At 49.0% G+C, this 14,471-nt stretch overlaps 5 protein-coding genes across 5 annotated transcripts; 3 read left to right on the top strand and 2 right to left on the bottom strand.

Moving 5' to 3' along the window:
• Positions 1 to 672: 672 nt before the first annotated feature.
• On the top strand, positions 673 to 2,103 carry A1O9_05227 (uncharacterized protein; the record flags this gene model as incomplete). Its single annotated transcript, XM_013404446.1, has 1 exon — positions 673 to 2,103. The coding sequence occupies one exon, from the start codon at positions 673 to 675 to the stop codon at positions 2,101 to 2,103; it is 1,431 nt and encodes a 476-aa protein (XP_013259900.1).
• Positions 2,104 to 2,154: 51 nt separating this feature from the next.
• A1O9_05226 (uncharacterized protein) lies at positions 2,155 to 2,877 on the bottom strand (the record flags this gene model as incomplete). Its single annotated transcript, XM_013404445.1, has 1 exon — positions 2,155 to 2,877. One exon carries the CDS (start codon positions 2,875 to 2,877, stop codon positions 2,155 to 2,157), a length of 723 nt encoding a protein of 240 aa, XP_013259899.1.
• Positions 2,878 to 3,494: 617 nt separating this feature from the next.
• Positions 3,495 to 5,945, top strand: A1O9_05225 (dynamin GTPase; the record flags this gene model as incomplete). Its single annotated transcript, XM_013404444.1, has 2 exons — positions 3,495 to 5,576; positions 5,631 to 5,945. 2 exons carry the CDS (start codon positions 3,495 to 3,497, stop codon positions 5,943 to 5,945), a joined length of 2,397 nt encoding a protein of 798 aa, XP_013259898.1.
• A 2,420-nt stretch (positions 5,946 to 8,365) lies between these two features.
• On the bottom strand, positions 8,366 to 8,620 carry A1O9_05224 (uncharacterized protein; the record flags this gene model as incomplete). The annotated part of the gene is made up of 1 exon (XM_013404443.1): positions 8,366 to 8,620. The coding sequence occupies one exon, from the start codon at positions 8,618 to 8,620 to the stop codon at positions 8,366 to 8,368; it is 255 nt and encodes an 84-aa protein (XP_013259897.1).
• Positions 8,621 to 9,867: 1,247 nt separating this feature from the next.
• A1O9_05223 (uncharacterized protein) lies at positions 9,868 to 11,468 on the top strand (the record flags this gene model as incomplete). Its single annotated transcript, XM_013404442.1, has 6 exons — positions 9,868 to 10,092; positions 10,267 to 10,276; positions 10,326 to 10,390; positions 10,452 to 10,917; positions 11,002 to 11,062; positions 11,222 to 11,468. The coding sequence occupies 6 exons, from the start codon at positions 9,868 to 9,870 to the stop codon at positions 11,466 to 11,468; spliced, it is 1,074 nt and encodes a 357-aa protein (XP_013259896.1).
• Positions 11,469 to 14,471: the final 3,003 nt, after the last annotated feature.

Raw genomic sequence — 14,471 nt, 5'->3', positions numbered from 1 at the left:
GTGTGTCGGTCTGTTGTGCAGGAAAGAACTCTGAGTGGGTGGTTTCAGCAAGCCGGGGCATCCGTGGCATGAATGGTGAGATGCACCCATATCGCGCTGAAAGGCTTCATTGGCCCAGGCTGGGAGATAGTGAGGAACCTACAACTACGTAGATAGGTCAATGTCTCCTAAGATTATTCTGTCCCTCGTATGGTTTTTACCCTCTCCCGTAAACCATTCTCCTCGTCCTGTGTTCCTTGGCGCACAGAAAGATATGTACATAGAGCTAGACATTGTTTAACCCTTGGTCCTGATCAATACGAGTGGAGCCGCTGGGTGTGGGGTGGATGTGGGATATCTCGGCAAACATTGAATCGCCTCATTATCAACGCCCGCCATGAACTCCTTTGCAACAAACCTACAGAACATTAATACTAATGATAATGGTACGAGGGAGAGCCGATAGGCCGCTCGACGATGTCAGATACGAGTAGTACGCACGTGAGGGCGGCTCAGATGACGAGAATTTGAAGGCAGGGCAGTATTGTTTTTTTACGATCATTTTTGCAAGTGGGTGTCCAATGTCAGTGCGCAGACCTACCAACAAGCAGTCTTTGTGGTCAAGATTTGAGGTCGCGCTCACTCTGTGATAATCTGGAACTCAGGATTTGCATATTCCAAGTTTGAACGACAATGTATTACGGGAAAGCCTGGTCTGCGTTGGATAATGGCCACGCCGACCCGCAAACGGCAAAAACCAGAAAAGACAACCAAGACAGTCTGGCGCGACGGGTTCAAGAAATTAGAGACTATGGAGCGCGAGGATTTGATGTCCTCCCTGAACCTCAGTCCGAGGAAGATGGCGGCCTCCATGCGGAATACCTTAAAGCGTTCCAAGCTAATGCCGTGGCGCAGCGGCGGTGTGCAGAGGCCATGCAGCGGATCCAAGAAGTCAAGGCCGACGCCGATGGGAACGCGACCGCTAGAAATGCAGCGAGTGGTCGTGCGAGTTCTACGAGTGTGCTACAGAGACATCTTAAATTGCTCCGATTGCAGAAGCAGCATGGTGAACTGGTGTGTTTGAGGGATGAAATTGAGGCGCTGAAGTTGGCTCGCGGGTTGTCGAGTCTTCGGATTGCGGTCGATGCTGATGCTGATACTGATGTGCCGGGTGTTGTTGCTTCCCAGCCTGTGGGCGATGACACCGGTGGGACAATCCCGAGGCTTGAGGGTCTGGTCGAGAATTTGATGAAAGGAATGGAGATCGCTGTGGTTCAAGCTCAACGTGAAGCTGGTCGGCAAGCGACGGCGTTGGATGGCCTGAAGGCACAATCGAGGCCTTTCTCTACGCATACGGCGCAGCAACAGGTCTCTGCGCTGTCGTCAACGCGGAGCGAGTTGACTGCTTGGTTGGAGGAGAGCTTGGAGAAATGTCAAGACGATATCGATGGCGACCCGCGGTGTGTGGAGCACGCGAGTGGTCAGCGAGTCGCGTTTGATGAGGTTGAAATGGAGCAGAAGACGGATGAAGAGTATGAGCGGTACCTCGAAGCACGCAAGAGGTTGCTTTTGGCCGTGTCAGCACTCAAGACTGAAGTCTCAGGGGCCGGCTTACAGGCTGAAGGTCACGAGTCCGAGGCTGGGGCAAGGGATATGGATACTAATACGCGACCACCGAGGTTGGCAGAGACTCATATGGTTGGCTCTATCGAGAAGAGGCTTTTGCCAGCTATGCAGCAGCACAATATCACTCAGCATCATTTAGGGCTTGCTGAGGAGCAGCTGAGAACCGAGACTGAAAGTATTGTCAAAGTGATTGAGCGCCTTAGCGACGAAAGTCAGCTCCTCCAAGCCTACCCTATGCTCGCTCACTCGGGACGATTTCAACATGCGAGCTCGGTCCTTGGCAGCAAGCCACGGGATGAAAACGTGGAGCAGGATAGAATCGCGCAACTCATTGAACCATGGCTCTTTTCAGCAGAGGCGGCAGATGTTGCAGCAGCATCGGGAATCGAGAAGCACCTGAAGCAAGGGAAAGAAGCCATCGGATCGGTTGCAAGAAGGATGACTGAATTGGGGCTTTTGATAGAAGCTAGTCATGAAAATTCGACTTTTGATCAGTAAAAGGCAACCCACTCGATCAACGCCGGATGACCACAACCTTGGGTGTTACAGCTACTGCTTCACATTCTGGGCGTAAAAGAAATTCGCTCCCATGACTGTCAGGTTGTTCTCTGCAGCCCAGTCTCTGACGCCATGGCGAACCTTCCCATATCCCCAATGTTTTCTGTCCTTGGGAGCCTTGACAAGGTGCGAATCACCCTTCAGCAGCACGAAAACATATCGATGCGGTCCGGTTCTTGGGGGTGGGCCTGGTGGGAGGTACTTTTCGACTTCCCCAGATTGCAAGCCAAGAAGTTGGGGTGACTCGAAGAATGGCGGAGGCGGTGGTTCTCGTGTCGGATCGGTCAGATTGGTAATGATCCAGTGGCACATCTCGGACCATTTGGGATTGTCGCGTGACTTTGCATCCGGGTCGGTCAAGATGAGGGTGAAGACGGCGTCGTTGTCGCTGTCTTTATCGTCTCCTGTAGGGGGCTTCAAGGGACTCAAGGGTCGAAATAAGAAGACTGGTCGGTCTGAGACGGACTTGACGGGAATGTCGTTGCCCAAGGAAACGACTTCGTGATGCTTAGGATAGGTGATGTCTAGGTAATAGTCAGGTTGGAAGTCGTCCAGGACGTCTCCGATGATTTTATTGTCGACGAGAACATCCCGGATGGTGGACGCAGTGGACTCATCAGCTTGGAGATAGCTTTGGTGACTGGACTCAGTTGGCAGGGCCGTTGTTTTGCCAATGAGCAATATGCCCGCGACTAGCGATATAAAAAGCTTCATGATGGTAGATCTGTGGAATTACGAAAGAGACAAGAGTGGATGGGTTGCTATGGTGTAGCTAGGAGTACTAATAGCTATACGAGGACTGTCTCTCGCATCCCCCCGCCTTTTCACCAGTCTGAGCTTCTCTGCATCGCAGCTGCCAGTTGGCCAGTAGCCAAAGGTTGAGGAAGGAACGATTGAAGCCAACGACGTCAGGGCGACGATTGCGGAAGCCTGAGTGGCAATTGGGAGGTTAAGCCGAGTGTGGCAGTCAGACATGAGGATAAATGTCTTGGCACGATACTCGTAACATCGCAACAGAGCCCAGACCATCCTGTCAGACGAAAACCCCAGACCTCCGTGCTCGCCTGCACACCTTGACCCGCGTTTCTCTTGCATCTCGGTGCTCCTCTGTAAACATGTGCCTGCACATCATCCTCTAACCCACAACACCACCTTTTCCACCTTGCTTGTGTATGGTTGTCTACGACATCCTTCGGCGTATGGACCTACTTGCACCCTCTCTGTAACACTCCTCGACATCGCCCAACGGTCTTTCCTTGTCTGCGCTGCCCACTTTCCCCCCCCCAAATTCTGAAACATCTCAATCTGCCATCTGGCCACAGTCGTCGACAATGACCACCCTCGGCGATGACCTCCTGCGCACGGTCAACAAGCTTCAGGACCTGGTATTCAATACCATTGGCAATGATTCTCTCGATCTCCCTCAGATAGTCGTCGTCGGCTCGCAATCATCAGGAAAATCCTCCGTCCTTGAAAATATTGTTGGGAGAGATTTTCTTCCCCGAGGCAGCGGCATTGTCACTCGCCGACCTCTTATTCTACAGCTGATCAACATCCCTCCCGATGACGATGTAAATGGCAGTGATGAGGTTCATGTGCCACATTCTGCCGCCAGTGTCGCCGAGCACGGAGAATGGGCAGAGTTTCATCACATTCCGGGCCGCAAGTTCACCGATTTCAATCAAGTCCGAGCCGAAATTGAAAATGAGACGGCCAGGATAGCTGGAAACAACAAGGGCATCAACAGACAACCGATCAACCTCAAGATCTTTTCTCCGCACGTCTTGAATTTGACATTGGTCGATTTACCTGGCTTGACCAAGGTCCCGATCGGCGACCAGCCTGGAGATATCGAGAAGCAGACTAGAACCCTCATTTCCGAATACATTGCAAAACCAAATAGCATCGTCCTGGCTGTATCCCCTGCCAATGTCGATATTGTCAATTCCGAAGCTCTCAAACTTGCGCGTCATGTTGATCCCATGGGAAGAAGGACGATTGGCGTCCTAACAAAACTAGATTTGATGGACCACGGAACAAATGCCCTGGATATCTTGTCAGGTCGTGTCTACCCACTGAAGCTTGGTTTTATCGGTGTTGTCAATCGGTCACAACAAGATATCCAGACACAGAAACCTATGTCAGATGCTCTTAGAGCCGAGGCCGAGTTCTTTAGACATCATCCAGCATACAGAAATATGGCAACAAGATGTGGCACACAGTACTTGGCAAGGACCTTGAATACGACTCTAATGGGACATATCCGCGATAGACTACCAGACATCAAAGCACGCCTGAATACTCTTATGGGCCAAACACAACAAGAGCTCGCTAGCTACGGAAGCAAACAATTCAGTGGCAAGGAGCACCGTGGTTCCTTGATTCTACAGTTGATGACCCGATTTGCAACCTCCTTCATCTCTTCTATCGACGGTACCTCTTCTGAAATCTCCACAAAAGAACTTTGCGGTGGTGCGAGGATATACTACATTTTCAACTCTGTCTTCGGTAATTCCCTAGAGACCATCGACCCTACTCATAATCTCTCGGTCCTCGACATTCGCACCGCAATTCGAAACTCGACTGGTCCACGACCGAGTCTCTTCGTTCCGGAGCTCGCGTTTGACCTTCTTGTCAAGCCTCAGATCAAGCTATTAGAGATCCCCAGTCAACGGTGTGTCGAGCTTGTCTACGAAGAATTGATCAAGATCTGTCATACTTGTGGCTCCACGGAACTATCAAGGTTCCCCAGATTGCAAGGCAAATTGATTGAAGTTGTTTCAGATCTGCTGAGAGAACGATTGGGACCTGCTTCAACTTATGTTGAGTCTCTGATCGCTATTCAGCGCGCTTACATCAACACAAATCATCCGAATTTCCTAGGTGCAGCAGCTGCAATGTCATCTGTGATCGCTAGTAAGAATGAGAAGGACAAGAAGGCTGCCCAGGCCGAGGAGAGAAGAAAACGAGAGAAGCAACGACAGAAACAACTAGGCACAAATGGTGTCGCGACCCCCGATGAAGAAGAAGCGGAACAGGAAGACAAGGCAATGTCCTTGCCAACACGAAAACACAATACCCTAAACCGGAGCATGTCTCCTGCTGTGACGAGAGACCGGGAGAATGGCATTGGCAGCATTTCGGCAGGCCAAGGCGCTGGTGCTGCTAGAGACTCATTCTTGAACTATTTCTTTGGTAAGGATGGAGCCCTACCTTCAGGAAATCTCTCAGCTTCATCAACCGTCAACAACTCTGCACTCCGACACGCGAGCCACAGCGCAGATACTAGTTTCTCACACAGTATACGAAGAATGGAGCGCGGCAGTATTACGGAGCGTTCGCCTGTCTATCCACCTCCAATGAATGATGACTATGCTCTCTCGGAGTACGGTGGAGATTCCACATCACTGTTTGTAAGTACTACTCCCCATGAATCGTGGTGCCGGTCACTGACATCGTAATTGCAGCCCGAACAAGCAGCTGAGCCAGCTCTGACGGACCGCGAAGCCCTTGAAACAGAATTAATCCGTCGCTTAATCAGTAACTACTTTAATATCGTCCGCGAAACGATCGCTGATCAAGTACCCAAAGCCATCATGCACCTGCTAGTCAACCATTCACGAGATGAAGTACAAAATCGGCTTGTTAGTGAGCTGTACCGAGAAGATCTGTTCGCGGAGCTACTATATGAGGATGATGGCATCAAGAAGGAGCGCGAGAAGTGCGAGAAGCTTTTGGCGACATATAAGGAAGCAGCGAAGATCGTGGGCGAGGTGTTGTAGGTGTTTCCGATGGAGTAGAAGCGGAGACTGTACAAAGAATAACAGTGGAATCGTCGTTTGCGACTGGGCGAGGAAAGAAACAGGAAGACCTCGTTTACCACATCTCCTATCCTTGGGGTTGGACACTCGACTTCACAAACTACCATGGAATCCTTCGCACTCTTCGCTGTCTCAAATCCACGAGGTTGTCGAATCATCAAATGAAGACACCACTCACCCAAGATTTACCTTCAATGACTTTATCAGCAAATTCATGAGAGCGAAAGACATACATCTCCTCTATCATCCTTCTCCAGTTCCTCTCCTTCGTCGGGTTTTCTTGGACTACCAACTTGCGCAACTGTCCCAAAATCGTCTCTGTTTCGCCCTAGGTCCAATCCATCTTCTTGGTGTCCGCTACACACATGTGCTTGAACACAAGTCTAGCTGTATAATTGATCTTGAGTGAGAACATGGGCGCGGACTGGATGGGGCATGGTGATGGCGCGGTGACTACACTGTGTGTACCTTATCTAACTTTCCGTCTATGTCTACCTATATGTACGCGTGTATGTACGTGTGTATGTACGTGTGTATGTACGTGTGTATGTACGTGTGTATGTATGTGTGTCTTTGTGTGTCTGCGTATGTATGTGTGTGCTCCTATAGGGTGGGTACCGCAAGATAAGACCAGGGGGTACCGTGGGAGGCAAGGCCAATTTATTATATGTATACGTATCTGCCACATCACCGATTCGCCCTTGAGATTTTATATATATATATATATTATATATGCCCCGAACTGTGCCCCATCCATTACCAGTTTCGTTCAGGAAAGGGAGCGAGGCCGCTTTAATCGGGCACGTGACGGAGCATCGGGGGAGCCCGGCTGAGTGCCGGAGAAACCTTGAAGGAGTCACGGCAGAGTACGGGGGAGCACCGGGGGAGCGCGCCCGAGCACTGCGCGAGCCACAGAGAGCCTTGCCTGATGCCAACCGCAGAAGCCAATTCGGGCTCGGAGGTCCCTTTTGGGCCCTCGGCTACACTTGCTCAGCTGTACCCTCATTCGTTTTAGGCCTGGAAGCTTCGGTCCTTCCGTCTGCATGATGGCACGTCCTGCCCATTTCCAAGAATCTAGAGGCCCATTTGGGCTGTCCGGGCCGACAGAGAGCCCATAAGGAGGCCATTTTGGCAACTAGAGGTCAATTTGGGTTGCCAAAGCGCTCACCATTGGCTCCGTGAGAGCCGCTAAAGGATTTTGGGGTACAATTTACATAGATAAGCTGCGTTTCCTGCTCCACCATTTGTGAAAGTGGGTATGCAGTGGATAATTCGTCATCTTCTCCAGAGAGCAGGGCCCGAAAAGTGTTAACTGAGACATATTTACAATACATTAGCTGTTGCACGTTGGAATCGAAAACGGATCCGGGACTGTTGGAACAATCCAACAGACAACCGTATATGGCAAACAATTCCTGTAAATGTCTACTTGAAGTCTCACTAACACAGGCGCAGATTACAGTGGTTCCCGAAACTGCCCTCCCCTTTACGAACATATTATAACTTTCTCCGACGAAACGCTAATGATTTAGTGGATTAAACTTTACTATTAATGGAATAATGCTCCCTAAAAGATCCTCCAATCGTATATAATCAATCTTTACCTGGGCATTATATTTACCGGATCGCCTATTGTAAAGACACCGCAAAGTACACCAGCCCCCCATCATCCTCAGACGTCTCCCAGATTGAGTAGCCTTCCTAACCATCACTGGGACTTAGAAACAGTCCCCCTTCAGGAACAGTTAGGGATCCGTCCACCTCTTCGAAAACAATGTGTGCCTTCGACCGCACAACTCTGACCATGGCGCCTCAAAGACCTGGAGGGATGGTCGCTCTGGATTTCCTTGCTGCCATAAAAGGGTGTTGTCCGACCTTCGTAAAATTAACTCGAAGCGCGTCCCATCTCCCATCTCCTGTAATACATTTTAGCGATTCTACCTAACTTGAATATCTAGACCGGTCGCCGAGAGTCTTGTCATTTTGCTAGCTAAGCCCTGAGATTCCATAACCATTCGATGGATATCTAATGCTTTTGCCCTTTTGGCCGAGGTCCTTTGACACCTTATCTTTCACTGCTGCTTTGACTACTCACGCAAACTGTCAGCGCCAGCATCCCAATTGTCCTTCGCCTTATCAATGTATCTAGACTATCAATGTATCTAGACCATCAATATATCTAGACCGGATGATGTCAACTTAGTAACCTTTCTCTCGTTTAACTTCACCTCATCGCTGTAAAGGTTGCGAAAATGGTGCGGGTAGGGTTATCGTCACTCGAATCCATGTCAACGAAGCTGCGAAGATATGCCTACAATTTGCAGCATCCGGGTTTCTCCACCGAGGAAGCCCAATCCCTCTTCTTCAATGCGCTTCGAGCCTCAGTCCGAATTCCATTTAGTTTTGGTCGTCGCGTTAATAGCGATAGCCAGTTTTTCGAGATCGGCAAGGTAGCTAATCTCATCTGCGTTCGGATAGAAGGTGGCCTCGAAGTGCGTTTTGAGCATTTCACATCTCTCCTCCATTGTAAAGCATAGCTTTAGTCGCCCAATATCTCCAGGAAGAAGGGGAGCATCACCTTCAGGTTCAGCTTCATAAGTTGACACCCATACCCCTCCGGTTTTAGGCCAGCCCATGTATCGATAAATTCTCTGCTCTCCTTCGGTTAGACCCTCTGGAGGATCTATACCAGGAAGATTAATCGCTTCATATCTTCTTATAGTCGGCCACCAAACTCCCCCGATACTAAGCAGTAAACTGCAGAACCTATCCTCTAAGTCTTGATCATTAAAGATTTCGATTGAAGGATCTAGCCGATCAAGACCAAGGTATTCCAGCTCAACAGCATCGGCGGTTGGGCGAATAATAACTCCTCCTATAGATGGCCATCCATATACATTACAGCCGTAAAGATCGTAATCAGTACGTCGCGGATAACTTTTTCTAGGGAATGAAGAAATAATGCGTCGTCGATGTTTGGGCGGCATCTCCCACCCGCGCATCGCCCGAACCGTAGGCCAATATAGGGCTTGACCGAATAATACTATTATAGTAGTTATTGTCAGCTACAGAATAGGGATTTAAAATCCGTAGGCATTTACTAGTAATCGCTGTTACCACGACACCGACGATAAGGCTGGAAATAATTGGATGCTGGTCGGAGAGCCTCTTGAGAGTCTTAATCATGAACATTATATACGCTGCCGAATTTGGAATTAATCTAATGCAGTATCGATGTAGGAATGGGTGGGCCGGAAGCGATATAAGCGAGAGAGAGAGAATATCTTGAAGTGAACTAAAGGATGAGTAGGTTTGAGTTGCACTTAGTCGCCTGCTTATATAACGCACTTGCCAAGCTAATCCTGCTTTAGGTTCATAGTTTGCCGCGCGCCTTTATTACAACTTCGTTAATAAAATTGGAAACCACCACGGTCAAATCTACATATAGACTGCACAAATCTATCTAAAATTATCGATGACCACAAGAGCAAGGATAAATATAGGGATATGACCGGTATCTTGCCAGCGCGGTACTGGCGCGGCACCGTTTTGGGGAGATTAATCCTGGGCATTAAGGCGCATGGTTTCAACCTTGCGGCCCGCGCTTGAATCGTTGAAAGATTTCTTATTTTGCTCTGGGCTTATTCCTAGAGCCATCGAAATGGACGTGTTATGCGCGCTGTTCACTCTACGGAGTGCAAAGTCTTCCAAATGCCTAGAAAAACAGCCAAATTCCCCCGTCGAACTCCCCGTTGTCCTCTATCTCGAGCGTCTTACCATCTCTCCGTTCAAGTATATAAAGTTACCTTGTCAAGCACTCTTCAAGTTCTCCGTTGTCTTTCTAAAGCCCCCTGCCTTTTGTCCTTAGTTTGTTTGGGGAAAAATGAACTTTTCGTCTACAATTGTCGTTCTCTTGATTGCGGTCTCTCGAGTGCTGGCACTTCCGCAAAGTATAACTGGTTTATCCCGCGTCCGTTCCGTCATTGCTCCTCTTCCACCTCCACCGGATCTCGCAGACTATTCTATACGGCCTTATCCTCCACTTGAACCAGGCGTGCTCGGCAACGTCAGTCTCCAAAACCTCCTTGGTACTCGGCTGTATGGATGGGTAGGCTGCACCCCTGGAAATAATGCAGTCCTGATACAGGAGGCCTTCGACGATATGCATACCTTAGTGAAAGGTATCAGTACCAATATCGATTTCAAAGATCAAGCTGCGAAAGATTATTAGGGCCCATCAACTAGGGACCAGCGTTATCAACTCACCGCTGACGCAAAGCAGTTAATTCAAAGTCAGTTTTACCTATTCTAATAGTCACGGAATGTACTCAATTTCAATAGTTGTGTTTGAAAACATCAACGAGGTTTATTCGGTAATCCCATTTCCTTTCTCACACTGGATTAAAGTAAGTAGTGAAACCGCTTTTATGGCACTCACTCCATTACGTAAACTGATTCACCTCCTAGGTCCGATGCAGCAGCAAGGTAGACTCGGAGGGAGATCCAAAAAACATATGTGGAGATAGAGAAGACCCCCCTCAATGCCTACCTGACGGACCCTCACGACCCGACCCAGAAATGGAAAGAATTGAGGCTTTTAGCGACAATAATATGCCTGGTGAATATGACGAAACCACCTTCTGCAGCCGGTTTTTCGAACATCAATCCTTGACGGATGCTGTAAATCTTGGAATTTCGAAGCGGAGCAAGGACATGTGGGACTACGACAACCGAGCGCGTGTCTTTCTCCATGAGGTGACACATCTGGATTTTTTCGTTAATGCCCCGGCTCAAACTCCATTTATAGACGACCTCACCATATCGTTGAAAAAGAACAAGTTATCCGACTTTGACAGCGTATATGGCCCATTTAGAGCCAAAGTCTTAGCCAATTATAGGACCAATCGAGGTGGCTTCTATACCCAGCGCAACGGTATGTTTCTCTTAACCTGGCCATACTTTCCATCTTGTTGCTAGCAGAAGGAATCTCTGACGCTGACCAAAACCCTTGAACTAGCTGATAATTATGCCTGGTATGCATTGACAAAGTATGTCTGGGGAAAGTTAGGAGGCAAAATGTAAGTTCAACCTCATGGCAAGACTCTGGAATATGCAGTTAGCCAGTGTCGAAAAGCTTTTGCCCTCTTCCTCCTCCTTCCCACCTTACTTATGACCGTTGATTGCTGTTTCAGCGGATATAAAAAACATCTTGGTACTAATATATTGTGTGTCAACAGAGATGATTATCCATCAGACCCGCAGACATTAGGTGTCAAGCCGGTCAAAGCACCTACAAACAGAGACGGACAGAGGATAACTGAGCTAGAGAATGAAGAAACCACTGACCCGGCTTTTGTGGGTGTTACCAATATCACATTTCCGTTCAACGGAATGACTGAGGAAGAATTTGACACCGAAGTGCGGTGGTACAATCGACAAGGCTGTCTCCTTGAAGAAAAAGTCGAATGCTGCTTATCAATGTAAATTCTTGGAAAAAGATATGCGCTAGCGGAAAAAGGAGCGGCACGGATGACATTCCTTTTGAAATTTGGGGTTTGACAGTTGGTTTTCAATGAGAGTACCGGCTGTCTAGTGTTACTCCATGCTGTAGAGAACCAGGTCATGATCAGGACTGAGGACGAACAGTCTGGAATCCTCATTCATCTGGAGTATGGCTTGTCCCTTAGCGGTTACTTAAGGGGATGTTTACAAATGGGCCTTCGAATACTACTAAAGTCACCGCTAAACGAACGGTTGGGACGATAAGTACGAGTATACCCTTCATCGCCTCCTACGTCGTAGTTTTCTATTGGGTTGTGTGTGTGTGTGTGTGTGTGCGTGTATGTTTTATTTACTCTATTCTCTCCCGTAGAATACATAGGACATAACTATTAAAGCTATTCTTAGAAACTTATTATATATTTATTCTATTTTGTAAGCGAAGTTTATGTCTCGTAGAGATCTATATTGTGCTGCTTATCTTCGGCCCGGGCGTCGAGACCCTTCCGGTGCTCTAGATCGAAATCTTTATGACGCGTCTATAATATATGTAGCTTCGTAGAGTTTACTTTCTATTGTAATAACTTTGAAGCTAATTATATTCCACCTAGGTAGGACCGCACTCCCTCCTATGTCCTATCCCTGCTACTCCCGTGTTTTGAGCCGCCTTTATATATGCATCCATCGCCTAGAACTCGTAGTTGTCAAGTTTAGACTCATACATAACGCGCCCACGGTAGTAGTAGTACGCCGAGGGTATCTCTCAGAAACACGTAGTAGTCCCCAGGATTCGTAGTCACCTTTAAGCACCACGCCCCGCGAGTAGCTAGCCCACAGAACGTGAGTAGTCCTCGTTTCGCGTTACCTACCAGGCTCTCGCCCAGTAGGCCGACCGTGTCTCGCTGGAACCGTCCGCTTTGCCCACACCGGCAGCGCGGAGTGTGTTCCAACTAACCAAGCTTGTTCCTCTCTCTTCACTTCCTTCTCTTCTGAGTCTTCCCCTTCTCACGCGTCTCGGGCTTGGAACTCGGGGTTGTCAGGGTAGAGACACATTCCAGGGCGCGGGCGAAGCGCAGGAAGATCGTCTGCAGTCCGCCAAGAGTGGTTCGTACGCGTGGAAGCTGACTTAGAACTTATAGTTGTCAGGGTCTTTAGCGCGAGTAGTGCCACTCAGTCATTGAGTCGCGAAGTAAGGTGAAAGAGGCTCCGGCGACCCTCGTCTAGGCCGCCCGGCCACCTGCCACAACAGCCTAGATCTCAGAGCCCTTGCAAGCTGAGGGTAGGGAGGGCTAAAGTACGACGAAACGCCAGTAAGGTGCGTTTAGGTAGTAAGAAGACTAGATAGAAGGAGTGATTCACACGAGGGATAGAGGGAGGGTAGGGGAAAATATGAGAACCGAGAGAAGGAGAGGCAAAGGAGAGGGAAAGGAAAAGAGGAAGAGGAGCATTATCCTATAGAACGGGGGGATTTAGTTAACCCCGTCTAGCAATATAGCAGGGCATCCTCTTAGGGACCCCACCTTTCATTAGGGTCCGAAACGGGCCATCATTGATGCTATCGGGTAAAGTTACCACGAGGCTGGGTGCGAGCGACGTAGGCACAAGTAAAACTGAAGCCTAAACGGGAGCCTCGCCGACGCATAAGGGAGTAGAGAGAGAGACAAGGGAGCGTAGTAGGAGCAAGCCGGAGGCGAAGGGGAGTAGAAGAGAGTGGAAGGGGAGCCAGAAAGAGAGGAAGAGAGGAGAAGGGAGCGAACGAGGGAGCGAGTCGTCTAAATAGTGGTTAGCGGGAGAGCAAAGCGGCGAGCGATTAGTCAGCCGCATAGGCGCGATAGACGACTATTCGGAGTTTATATATAGATAGATTTATCACGATTTCGAGCCTTCAACTATACTAGTATTTCGGTGGGCGTCGGCAGCGTTAAACCACTCACACGTCGCCCATGTTATCGACCTTATCTCACTGTAACTTGAATGCCACCGTGCTCGGCAGTTTATTCGATATTAACGGTTTCCTATTTGAGGTTACGATTACAGGTTATTTACAAGGGTACATAGTATCGTACATACACACATAGCGGTGCATCCATCTTCGATCGACCTTTCATGACTTTTCCCGGCCTTCCCTCTCCATTCTCTCCCTCCCTCCCATTGCATTGCCAATGACGCCTCCCCCATTCTCCCCAGTCGTGGCGGCGACAGCTGGTAGTTTATAGTAAATTTGCTCAGATGTGGCGTAGAGTCGTTTTTCAACATAGTAGTACAATACAAATACTGTCTTCGAAGACGTCAAAAAATATGCAAGTATGCTTTCGTAAATCTGATTTTCATGGCTTCATCCCCCTTTAGATTTTGTTTTTCGAAGTTAGCTTTTCCTCTTCGCTTCGCCTCCCTTTTCCAAACAGTAAAGGGCTGAAGACTTTTCTTGTTATCTCATCTCAGATGGGATTGGAGAGGTAATGAAATATTTCTGCGTGTGGGTGTCGGTTGGATGGTGACTAGGAAATGCCCGTTGTGGGTTGACCAGATCACATGTTTTGAATAGGAGCATTCCACTGCATGGGTTCCAGACCTGCTCTAGCGATGGATGAAATCTTTTCTGGTACTAACAACCTAGTCGGTTGCCTTGAGGTTTGCTTTCTATGGCGCTGGAGGCGAGGGCCTTCCTGGCGGGCCTCCTGGCGGCCCTCCTCCGGGAGACCCCGGCCTTTCTGGAGGTGGAGGTGTGGGTCTTCCTGGAGCTTCAGGTTTTCCTGAGGGTGGAGACGCTGCGGCGGTAGGTCTCTCTGGTCTTCCTGGAGGCGAAGGCCCTGGGTCAGGTAGTACCGTCTCGATAACGGGTAATGCTGGTGAAGGTGGTGATTGCGACGGTTCTGATTGAGGTGGCGGTGGCTGCTGAGGAGGTGCTTGCTGAGGAGGTGCTTGCTGAGGAGGTGCTTGCTGAGGAGGTGCTTGCTGAGGAGGTGCTTGCTGAGGAGGTGCTTGCTG

This window comes from Exophiala aquamarina, assembly GCF_000709125.1.
Source record: "Exophiala aquamarina CBS 119918 chromosome Unknown aczIA-supercont1.4, whole genome shotgun sequence".
NCBI lineage: Eukaryota > Fungi > Ascomycota > Eurotiomycetes > Chaetothyriales > Herpotrichiellaceae > Exophiala > Exophiala aquamarina.
This window is presented reverse-complemented; position numbering and strand designations above follow the sequence as displayed.